Here is a 13,036-nt window from a genome sequence, read left to right on the forward strand (position 1 = left end):
TGTGTGTCAAGTTGAGCACCCAAGAACTGAGGCATCCAAAAATCACTAAACACTTCTGAAAATCTTGGCTTTAGTTTTTAAAATGTCTGTATACACGAAAATGTTATATAAAGCATACTACAGCTTTAACTATGTTTTGTCTGCGGGATGAAATACAGCAGGGAAAAAATGCAACATAATGTGTCTTTGGTACTTAAAAATACACTTGCTGATAAGACTGGCCTCTTTATCCATACAAGGCAGGATTTCAATCACAATTTTCAGCATCTGAATTCAGTATAATCCAACCAACATAATGGAGATTTTTGGCCCATAATTTTGAAGTGATCCACGTAAAATAGTTATTGTACACATGTAATTTATAGTCGCAATACATTTCTCTTTTGCTCTTTCATTCTGTTTTTCTTTTTCCTTGATAAAGCTTTCATAGTGCATATAATATATTTTGTTGGGCAAGATAAAAGATTTCTTGTTATTTTGTAAATTAGATTACTATATGCCAGAGAGGGATGTTAGTATGTACTTTGGAACATTCGAGTTTCTTAATTATTGTTTCCTGATGTCTTATTTTCTGGCTTCTTGGATTTAGCTCCTCTTTCGTTCAGGTGTACTGGTGTCCCTAAGCCTTTCTGGGCCACAGCTGGAGAAAGTGGTGATTGACAGGACCCTGGCAGGGAAGCTCATCTCCAACACCATCAGTGATGGTAATTACACCCATGTGCAAATCAATTGCCTACATTAACAATAGAGCAGGAGAAATAGTATGTCAACAGGTAGACTAATTATTGCCACTGGGGACTTGCAAACACAACAAGTAATTGCATGTAATGCCATAGTTAGAACCCTCAGGACCAAGAACAGTTTGGGAATAATACTTAACATCAAAGTTATCAGTCTTGTCAAATACTGAATGGATTTTCTAAAATTCATTTTCTTACACATTTTAAACAATAGCACATGAAGTTGTTTGCATGCTTACTTCATATACAGGGAAAAGTGACAGAAGCAGATAATAATGAAATAATTAATTACCCAGGATTTTTACATATACAAAATGCTCAGTTATAAAAAATGGCAGGATAGCAATGCACATATTGAGCTGTACTGGCTGCATTTCTAGATTGCCATCTCTAAGGAAATCAATATTTCTAGTTATTTATGACTGCTATTTCAATGAGATGTGTTTATTTAAAAATCCAGTGTATATGAAATATGTCAGTTTTCAAGAGCTTTGTAATATGAAAGTCTTCCTTATTTTTATTTTGTTAATGTTCCGCTGCCAACCTCCACTGAGAACTGTAATCAAACATTGGTATCCTGGCATCTGAATGTCTAAGAATATGCAATTTCAGTTTGAGCCTGAGCAGATGTGAATTTTATTCTGAATACTCAAAGAAAGCTTAAGTCCAAGTTTATATATGAGCATACATCTGAGTGCACAAGAGCTCCTTTTGATGTTTGGAGTTATAGGCCCAGATCCACAAAGGGACTTAGGTTCTGTGACTGTCATTTAGAATTCCCTGGCTTTTATCCTTTTTCCAGAGCTTTTTTAAAATTAAAAATTACTTAAGATTTATTAATTTTTAAAAATGATTAGACTTAACTGTCATACCTCTCAAGAAAATTGTAACAATCAAAACTGTACTGCCATAGTTAGGGTTACATAACAGTCTCCATTCCATCCTTTGTTTTTACTTGCTCATCACTTTCTGAAATTTTCAACTTTCAGTTTAAAAATGCCCAGGTCTGAAAGTGAAATATTAATAAGAGAGAGAGAGAAAAAAAAGTCTTTTCTATTTTAAAAAGTAAATTTTTGTGAACTTTTTGGAGATCTCTATTGCCCAGACAACAGGAGTTGAAAGTTTGCGAAACAGTGTAGAGAAGAAATTTGTCTGGAAGACACTGGGTTTAATTTGCCCTAATTGTGAGGCTTTTAGAGTCTGTTTTATATTTGGTTTGGGGTTTGTTTGTTTTTGCTATCATAAAATGTGCAGCAAAGAATGGATATGCTGCCCATGCATGTGGAGCTAACTTATTTACAACAGAAATGTCCAATCATACATTCTGAGGACAGACAAGTATACCTGGGGGTGAGAAAAGATCTGTTGCCAAATTTGAATCAGTTTATGCAATGTCAGATTAAAGCCCAAGAAATTCACTTAACATGCTACAGATTTAGGCCCTGATCTTCCAACCTGACCCAAAGTGACAGACACACCCATACAGAACCCCATTGAAGTCAGTGAAAGTTTGCCTGGCCACTGGGGTCCATCTGCATGAATCAGATTGCAGGATCAGGGCCTAAATAAACAACAAAGAGTATGGAAATCTGCTGCCAAACAAGGCCACCTAAATTCACAAATAAGTAGCTTCATAGTTAACTTCCTTCTCTTAACTTCCTGCACTTAAGGAAGCCTCTGCTGATGATTGAAAATAAACTAGTATGTGGGTTCTAACAAACTTATTAAAATAATTTCTCATTGCTCAATGGTATTTAATATATAAGGAGTCTAAATCCAAAGCTATCAATCCATTTTAACAATGATATATGTAGAAAAAAATAGGAAATATTACCAAGATGTCACAAATGTGCATAACTTTTATGATCATTATATTATATGACTTGAGAAGTAGCATGCCATCGTAAAATTATAGATTTTAACATGCATCCACAAGGGGCAGAACTAAGGTTGCATATATAACCTTAACTTTAATATTTCCTGACTTCTGAGTGTTTAGCCATTCAACCTTAATATTTTATTAAATATAATTTTGATCTGTGGAATATGTACAAATTTGTGGCTGCAACTGTGAAGGAGAGACACTTATTTGTTGTTAGTTTAGTTTATTATATTTTGTTATAACATAGAATAGAATTAGCTAAATAAAGAAAAACTTGGTATGGAAAAAGACCCCATTTACATAAATCAAAGCCACACAACTCTCAGAACAGGCAGGATTGTCATAACTATCATCCATGTCTCTTGACATTTCAAAATTCCTAAATTCTGTTGTGGTCTCATGACAGGCATGTGCTGGATTCATAGCCCGATACCCTACCTAATATTCAAAAGCTTGCTGGGGCATTATGACCCTGTACAGCAGCATTCCAAGTCACTTTAAGGGGCTCTGTGGGCAATGGTATAACCAGAGTTGACCGTTGTTTTAGGCCTAATCTGGTGCAGGAAGTACGCCTTTTCCTGGGTGTGCTCATCTAAGCAGATACTCCAGTTTTACTGGTATTGATGACAACTGAATGTCCTGAATGTATGCCTGATTCAGGAAAGAAGAATTATGAATGGACGGCAATCCCTCTGATAATATCTTATACCCCTCCTTTTCCTCCCAACCCTCTCTTGAAATCTTTTCCCACACCCAATCCTGTAATTTAGCTTTGCACCCTAGCTATCACCAGGTGGCTCTGAATGACCCAGCTGTGCTGCCAGTCTAAACAATAAGAGTCACCTTTCCTGTTCCCCGCCCCTTCAGCCAATACCCAGGCAACCAAAGCTTTGCAGAGACTGAAGAGCTAACTTTCTCTATTCACCATTCCCACCTGCTCATGGGTCCCCGATCCCTAGTCTGTCTTTAGACCCAAATTTCAGGAGTGTTCTGAGGTTTGATGTAGGCCTATCTCTAGTGTAGCATAAATATATGTTAAAGTTTATTTCTAGTAATACAATGTATGCAATTGCATATATACAAAGAGGCCATGTCTATAACTTTAAATTTTCTTGTGCGTGTTAAAATCTCAGCTGTAGCATCAAAGGGGCAATGTCAGATAGTTTAGGCCCAAAGTTTTGTTTCAAAACTTAGTATTAACAGAGTTGTGTTTATGAAATTTTAAATATCAGTGATCACAGTTTGTTTAAATCCAAACATTTTTCTTTGTCGTTTGCATACCAAATGTTGCAGAATTGTGCTAATACCTTACAATCTGAAAGTGCAGCTGGCTATAAAACAGACTGCAAATAAAAGCAAAGCTGACTAGTTTATTTTCTTTGTTCAAGTGGCGTGTAGTGCAAGAGTAAGCTATCAATATCAATTATGAAAAGTATGTTATAAAATTCTTATATATTTAAGAATCTAGGGTCTTAGTCACAAATGCAAGGCATTTTTAAATTGAATTTTTTGACCAGGTAATTTATTTAATTTTTTTTACCTGATGGTGTCTGTTTCGTATAGGTTTCTGCATTTAATTCTTGAAAATAAATCATACTATTTAGACTATAGTCATGGTTCTGTCCAAAGAGGAATTTTCAGTCATCTGATACTAACTATCAGTTGGCTGTCTGAACACTCAGACATTCTCTTACAGGTGTTCACAGTTCAGAGAGCAGTGCAATGTTTGGGGGAAACCCTAAATTGTTAGCCGTGTTGTATCGCTCATTTTCTTTGTTCACCTTTGTTTTCTCTGTTTGTAGTGCTAGTTAATTAATTTTACATTTAAATATGTCTATTTATACTATATGGTAACACCATTGTGATTCCATAGACATTTTCCAGACTTCAAGGGAGTACATCCACTCTTAGACATGTATGTGGTTTAGATCAAGAGCACAGAGGAAGAATGTCATGTGTAAAGCTTTCAACTGGTTCATTTTTGCCCATAGCAAAAATGTTATAAGGAATAACATTCTTGACTGCTGTGGTAGTATCTGGAATCTTACTGCTGCTACATCACTTATTGTTTATTCTTGACGGGTGATGTAAAATTACCAAATCCAGCTCAAATAATGATTTGCATTTGACCAGCCCAAATGCAAACAATGTTGTACAAAGCCACGATCCCAAAATATCAATGGGAGTTGCTTTGGGCAATGGACTGAGGAAGCTACCAAGATGAGGATGGGGTGGGGTGGGAATAAAACATATGTCTGATTAGAGTGATAAGTATAAGATAATTTATTCAGTTTTATTTAATCTGAGTACTCCCTAAGCTTTATTTCTCATTTCCAAGAAGATCCTGGCAAGATGACACATTGATGTCTTTTAGGAGATTACACAGGCTTCAATGTAATATTTAAGACATGGTCTTGAAAAAATTGCTTTTTGCAGTGTCTCAGTGGAGAGCTCAGTAATTTGTTTTGTTATTGGTAGTAGGTATTACAGTGGTGACAATTTTTATTTGTTTTTCAGCTGTTCTTACAGACAGTTTCATCATCTTGTCATTTTGGGAGCAAAACAAACTCTGCTTCATTCAGTTTACAAAGAAGACAGGTTCTCCTGATGTAAACAAAAGACTGGAAAAACTCTCATCCTTGGATTTTAAGGTATAGCTGTCAATGATGTCTGTAAATACCCTAGTCACTTTATGTTATGGACCACTACTACTGTTGGGTAGAGTATTGCACAGTAAAATGCTGGTCTTTGACATAGCTCTTTACCTGCCATTCTAATCAAAATTCTTTGATTGAATTTTTGTTGCAAAGTCAGAAAATATCTAAATGGAATGGTATTTTATTACTTTTTTTTAAAAAAAAAATTGCTGTGCCAATACGGGTCCAATTTTTCATATATTTACTGTAAGATTGTTACAGTTATTTAGTTTAAAGATTGCTACAAAGTTGATTGAGGCCCAAGTAGGAGGTGTGACGTTTAATTATTCATCTGTAGAAGACCTAGAGTATGTGGATGATATTGGAGAGACTACGGGCCAACTACAGCTAATGCTGGAAGAGCTGCAAAAAACGGCAGGGTGATAAAACCAAAGCTATCCATGCCTCCTATAAAATGGAAGCTAATGACCTGCTGGCATGACAAGTAGAGGACAATGGCATTGAATGGGTGAATAGTTTTATCTGTTTGAGTAATCGGTTGACAGCAGGCACTTCTGTATCTGGAGGAGCTGCATGTTGGATCACATTAGACACATTTCAGCATCTTCAGAGGCCTCTGATTGGGTGGCAGGATGTCTAAAACTAAGATCTGAGTATTCAGTGCAGTAGTGATGGCAACACGATTGTATGGAGCAGAACCATGGCTGTTTAAAAACGGCTGAGGAGAGGAAACAAAACAGTTGTTAGTGCCAAAAATTAGGTTGATTTGATTTTTGTCACAAATGAGGAGACACTTAGATGATCCCAGCAAGCTGCAGTCTTGCACCAGCTGAGGACAAGATGACTGCAATGGTGGGGTCATGTCCAACATACAGAAGAAGGTATTCTCTTACAGAAGGTTTATAGAGCTGAGGTTGAAGGAAGCAGAGCATGAGGCCAACCATGATGAGGTTTGAGGATGCAATTCTGAGGGATTTAAGAACTGTAAATCCTCCCAGACTGACTCTTGTCAAAGGAAGAAGACTTGCAAGGGACTGTTCAAAATGGAAATCCCTTCTATATACCACCATGGATACATCATAGCCACATGAATCTGCTGCTGCTGTGTTACAATTGTTCGTAGAAGCCGTAATTCTTCCTCTAGTTACAATGCTCATTTCCTAGGCATATGGGAGAAAGGGTGGCTTTATGGGTAAAGCACTGGACTAGGACTTGGGAGATATAAGTACAGTTCCCTTGGGCAAGTGGCTTAATCTCTCTGTAACTCAGTTCCCCAGCTATAAAATGAGGATTGTGATACTCCCTTTCTCCTGGCTTTTGTCTCTTTGGATTGTAACCTCTTTGGCTTTTAGTACAATGGGGCCTTGACCTCAGCTGGGACCTGTAGGCACTAGTGCAATATAAACAATGATAATAATCCTCCAGGTTCTCTTTGAAGGCCATTAGCTTCAAACAGAAAGGTTGAAGTTTCTAATTCACTGCAAGAATAGAGGCTAGAGGCTAGAAAGATATGTAGTAAGCAAGAGGAGGGGAGTTTACACATATTACAACCTGGATAAATATTAAGGGAAACAACCTTATGCTAGCTAGTATTTTCCTCCTGATCACCTCCAGGTAATTTGTTTCCTTGTATATGAGCATTTGCATCTAGGTATCAGGCTTTTTCAAGGATGTGTTTAATTTAAGTTTTGTCATACACATTTTAACTTGCAAGGTAGGAATACTTTCTGCTAGGGTGAGTAATACATTTTCCAGGCTGTTTCAGCTCAAGGCCTCTTTTCAGCAGTGACTTGTGTTTGCGAGATTGAGCCAACCTCTGTAACATGGATTTGAGACAGTTCACTGTTCACTAGGAATTGAGCTGATACATAGTTTACTTTAAAATGATGCACACTTGTGCCTTGCCCATAGGTATTTGCTAAGGTTGCTACTTTAGAAGCAAGATTCGTGATCTCTATGCCCCTAAACTTTGGGAAACTGTAATGAGCTCATGCTTACCATGATCGTTTCCTGGTAAGGGCTATATCTCCTATGTTTGCTTTATCCTTATATATCACAGTTTTCTTCTGGATACTACTAAGCATGTTTCTGGACCTAACTGTGGTGACTGTTTTCTTAGGGAAGAAGGAAAACCTAATCTATAGAAACATCTTACTATGCTAGGAAACCAGACATACCCTCTGTGTTCCTTAATAGGGTTGTTGTGTTTTGTGGTTTGCTGACACAGCTGAGCTTCTGGAAGACTTCTATGTATGACACTAACATTGCTTTCTCTAGATCAGTGATTCTCAAACAGGGATACACGTACTCCTGGGGGTACACAGAGGTCTTCCAGGGGATACATCAAACATCTAGATATTTACCTAGTTTTACAACAGGTTACATAAAAAGCACTAGTGAAGTCAGTACACACTAAAATTTCACACAGACAGAATGAGAAAGTAAGCAATTTTTCAGTAATGGTGTGCTCTGACATTTGTATTTTTGTGTCTGATTTTGTAAACAAGTAGTTTTTAATTGGAGGTAAAACTTGGGGCACGCAAGACAAATCAGGGTCCTGAAAGGAGTACGGTAATCTGGAAAGGTTGAGAGCCATTTCTGCTCTAGAAATCAATGGGAATGACTATGGATTATGTTTTGGCCAGACCAAAAAAAAAGGCATTAGCATTTTTAATGGCATGCTCTTTTGTGTCAGGCTTACTAGTTAGGCAGCAAAATATAATTTTAATTATCTTTAAACTGCAGCAGTGTGAGCCACCACAAAGTATTATTCATCATTGTAAGACTCTTATTTCAGCTTTCTGTAGTAAAGTAACAGGGGCGGTGAGTTATATGGGCCCATGATGCCCGGGCTCCTGCAAATTCAGGGCCCAGCTCCACCAATGTTCGGGGCTGGGTGTCTCCCCTGGCCCTGCCTGCTGCCTCTGAGCGTCCCTGCCTGCCCTGGGCAGCTGGCAGCTGCCCCCTACAGCTCCGCACTGCACTCCCTCGCTGGCTGCTCCTGCTGCTGCTGCTGGCTACAACTTAAGGAGCGGCACTGGGGGCAGGCTGAGGTGGCTGCTGCACCTGCGGAGGGAGGAGGGGAGGAGGCGCATGGCAGCCCCCTTCCCCACCCGGGCAGGCGATGCTGAGTCGACTCCGAGGAGGGGTTATCCTGGCTGGACCTCCTGAGCAGCAGCCTGGGTTGGGGCTTGGGTGACTATCCTGCTGGGGGGGCCGGGAGGGCTCCCCCACCCCCGGAGCTCGCTGCTGCTGGCGGGGAGAGGGCTGGGGGAGTCCCTCCTCTCTGGCCCCCAGCTCCGGGGCAGCCTGCCTGCTGCACCCCAAACTCGTCATCTCTGGCCCAGCCCTATACTCCAAACCCCCTCCTGCATCCTAACCCCCTGTCCCAGCCCAGAACCCACTCCCTAGCAGCCAAACTCCATCCCAGAGCCTGCACCCCTCCCGCACCCAAACATCCTCCCAGAGCCTGCACCCCTCCCGCACCCAAATTCGCTCCCAGAGCCTGCTCCCCTCCCACACCCAAACATCCTCCCAGAGCCTGCACCCCTCCCGCACCCAAACATCCTCCCAGAGCCTGCTCCCCTCCCGCACCCAAACATCCTCCCAGAGCCTGCTCCCCTCCCGCACCCAAACATCCTCCCAGAGCCTGCTCCCCTCCCGCACCCAAACATCCTCCCAGAGCCTGCACCCCAAACCCTCTTCCGCACCCAAACTCCTCCCAGAGCCTTAGGCAGGTGTGGTGTGGGGGCGGGACTTAGACCTCTTCTGGGCACCACCGTAAATTATACAAACCTGCTGCCCCTATAAAGTACAAATATTCAGAACTGTACTACCTTGGTCAAACCAATGTACAATATCTAGATCACAGACACAGTAAGCAGTAGAATTGTCATCAACAATGATAAGAATCAAAGAGACTCCTAAATGGGAAATCTGGGGCACTATAACAGTGTTGCCTTCTTTTCTAAACCAGTTCCTGGACACTGACCTTATTCACAGGAGCTGGGCGCTTTGTCAGAAGGGCAGAGGAAACCAATGTAAGAAGGTTTGGTTAAAGCATAGGACTAGGACCCAGAAGTTCTCGGTTCAGTCCTTGTCTCTGCCACAGACTCCCTGTGTGACCTTGGGCTATTCACTAAATCTTTCTGTGTCTCCCTGTTGTGCCATCTCAAAGAGATGTATTAGAATTGGAAAAGATACAGAGAAGGGAAATAAAAATAATTAAGGGTAACAGAACAGCTTCCATGTGAGAAGAGATTAAAAAGACTGGGACTGTTCAGCTTGCAAAAGAGATGACTGAGGGGGGATATGATCGAGGTCTGTAAAATCATGAATGGTGTGGAGAAAGTGAATAAAGAAGTGTTATTTAGCCCTTCACGTGAAACAAGAACCAGGGCTCACCCAGTGAAATTAATAGGCAGCAAGTTTAAAACAAGCAAAAGAAAGTACTTCTTTACACAGTGCACACCTGTGGAACTCCTTGCCAGAGGATGTTGTGAAGCCAAGACTATAACAAGGTTCAAAAAAGACCTAGATAAATTCATGGAGGATAGGTCCATCAATGGCTATTATCTAAGATGGTCAGGGATGCAACCCCATGCTCTCGGTGTCCATAAGCCTCTAACTGCCAGATGACGATACTGAATGACAGAGAATGAAACACTTGATTTTCCTGTTCTGTTCATTCCCTTTGAAGAATCTGGCATTGGCCACTGTCAGAAGACAAGATACTGGGCTAGATGGACCATTGATTTTATCCAGTGTGGCCATTCTTACATTCTCATGTTCTTATTTGTAAAAGGAGGATAGTTCTGGTCCCTTTTAAATTGTAAGCTCTTTGGTACAGGGACCGTATTATACTATGTCTTTGTTTAGTGCCTGACATAATGGTGTCCAGTCTTGGTTGGCACTTCTAGGCAGTATTGTAAGTAATCGTGAGTCAGTCGGGCTTATTTTCTTCTCAGTTTTATGGATAGTTTTTTATTTTTAGCCTTAATGCTTGGAGGCAGAAAAATCGTTTTGCTTTTCTTCTGCATGTCTTTGACTAGCAGGATAGGCAGACTTGGCTTTGGAGTTTACTGTTTATCTTTGGAATGTACTCAAACTTTCTGATGAAGTATTAACTGTACAGATGTTTGGTAGTTAGCTGGAAATTTGATTTATATACAATATATACCCACGTGAATCCATCATTGTCTGCATCTTTTTCCTTTTTGAGAAGTAGCATCTTTGGTACCATCGAGACAATGACACTTTGAATAAAGATAATTGGAGCTATTATGCGAATCAACAGCACTATGTAGTCTTGGAGACTGGCAAAACATAAGACCAATTACTACCAATTCCCTATTCTCAAGAGGACTGTCAGTGTTGAAGGTGTCATCTAATATATATAAGATTTTTTTTAAAAAAAACTAATAATATCATTGTTTTTAACTGATACATGATTGGTAAAATTAGAGTACAGCACTGTAATTAATATCTGGGACGGCATTTGTGCTTGTTAGCCATAAAGTATTTTTATTTCTCGTCTAAGTATGCCTTCAGTGTGTTTTTGAATAACAAAATAAAAGCTAAGTAGTTAAGTTAGCATTCCTTGGATAAACTTTACATGTATGTCATATATTTATACTTTTAAACTGACAGAATTTGGGCAAATAAAAGTGCAGGATAAATGTACTGGAAACATTGACCCTTTATAAGTTTTCCCTTCTGTGGTTCTTTAGTCCATTTCAATTTACTCAACACTGAGGAGAGAGTACAAGGTGATAAATGTTTACTATGAGGGAACAACATTGGTAATTACTTTGATTTCAGTTCCTTTTGATGTGTATTCAGGGGATGAAGAGGTCAATAATATTATGACCATGCAAATAGAAAAGGGTTCTTTTTGACCATATAAAAAACAGCAAAGGATTATTAAAGCATTAACCTTGATTTTAATGGCCTTGGTTGAGTGGTGAGATCACAATTTGGATGAGCCTGATTATTTACTAAATACAATACATAAATGCAACGGGTTCTTAACACCCATTGCACTCTGGCATTATCGCATTACTGCCATCCTTTGTTGCTTTGCAGACAGGAATATGAAAGCAATCTGTCATGTAGTGAGACTGGCTCCAGAAGCATTTCTCTGATAAGAAGACCCCCTGCCCTTTGCTAGTGTCTGGTCCAGTAGGCTTAGCCATGCGCTTAATCCCCAGAAAGTGGTTCGATTATTGCTGACCAGCAATGGCAAGATAGTTTTTTTTTTTTTCCCCTAGCTATCAACCTTCCATTAATTCCTTAAGCAGAAATGCGGTGCAATCTATATTTCCTTGGCATGTGTCACCCAGATGGTGCACTGCTCATGTTTTCAAATAACCATGCTCCAAAATAACATAGTTTGAATAATAAATTCCACAAATCCTTCCTGAGAAATAGAGGCACAATTCTCAAGAGCTGCATAAACTTTACGCATGATGCTGTAGCTCATCCACATTATGCAGAAAAGTATATAGTCTGTTACCAAATGGGTATTTGTGGCTGGATTCCTTAATTTAGGGGGGAAATAAACATTCTCTTTTAAACATTGTGAGCTGTCTTTAATGTTTGATGATGTGTCTTAAACAGTTGCCTTCACTCCTTGGTCAGCATCACAGAACTTGTCATTTAATATGGCTGGGTTTAAATCCTGTGTAGGTCGATGCTGTCAAGTAACCATGACTGTACATTTTGGTATTGATTGGAGTCATTGCAGTAAATTCCTGCTTAACTCACATCCTTCTCCTTCCCAATCCCTTCCCCATAGATAAAATTGTGGGTGAGCATGTGTCTTTCTGTCTGGACAGAGATTTCTTACATTTAGATGTAGCGTATATGAATACATATACACACATTGTCCTCTGTGTGTATATATTTACTTGCAGTAAATGCTCCCAATATGTTGTTTTTATAACTTTAAATATTTCCTGCATTTTTTCTCCATCAGATTGCTTATATTGATATACCTGGACCAGCAAGTAGAAGGATAAAACGTCACCTGTCAATAAATTGTATCCAAGATATGGTCATTTGCTGGTGGTCACTGACTAATGACGGAGCATGGCCTTGGTCTCCTATTTCCAGTGAGAGGGACAGAGCCAACTTATTGTTATTAGGCTATGCACATGGGAGACTAGAGGTAAAGTTCTGAACTGTATCTTATTACTTAATTTTCAGATTTGCTAACAAATAAGAACAATCAACTCAAGTTTATACCTGGGGTTGAAACATGCCAGCCGTTATAAAAGCAGCAGTTCTCCAATTCATGACAAATAACTTAATATTATTAATGTATTAACATTATTTGTTTTTATTTGCACTTCAAAATTGGAATCTATGTGCAACTGAATAAGGAAATTAAATGTATATAAGAGCATGTTATAGCATTACCACTTTATAGAAAATACAGGGTAGGACAGCTAGCCTATAGAAAAACCTGTGGGGGCTGCCTGAATGCTCAAAAGTCAGAGTTTTACATTGTTTGAGATGCTATTATTTTTATAACATTTTAAAACAACATTAAGAGCACAGAAATGCACTCAAAAATAATAACAAACACTAATGCATCTACTTTGTAAACTGGTTGTGTTAAAATCATGCAGCCAACCTTTTTTACCTCTGGTGAGAGAAGCAGAGGTACAAAATTCCTAATAATAAAATCTGAATATGGTCTTCCAATTAGCCCAATAGTTTAGTAGTTCAGTCGGGGGAAGGGGAGGGTAGCACAA

The 13,036-nt window shown here is 39.3% G+C and overlaps 1 protein-coding gene across 1 annotated transcript in view; it reads left to right on the plus strand.

Annotated features, from left to right (window-relative positions):
• The window catches only part of WDPCP (WD repeat containing planar cell polarity effector), a 278,021-nt gene that overhangs the window by 121,216 nt on the left and 143,769 nt on the right, over positions 1 to 13,036 (plus strand). Inside the window, exons 7-9 of the mRNA XM_073339528.2 lie at positions 590 to 704; positions 5,140 to 5,273; positions 12,256 to 12,447. Coding sequence (XP_073195629.1) covers positions 590 to 704; positions 5,140 to 5,273; positions 12,256 to 12,447 — 441 coding nt within the window. The remainder of the gene's footprint in view (positions 1 to 589; positions 705 to 5,139; positions 5,274 to 12,255; positions 12,448 to 13,036) is intronic.

This window comes from Lepidochelys kempii, chromosome 3 (assembly GCF_965140285.1).
Source record: "Lepidochelys kempii isolate rLepKem1 chromosome 3, rLepKem1.hap1, whole genome shotgun sequence".
NCBI classification, from domain to species: domain Eukaryota; kingdom Metazoa; phylum Chordata; order Testudines; family Cheloniidae; genus Lepidochelys; species Lepidochelys kempii.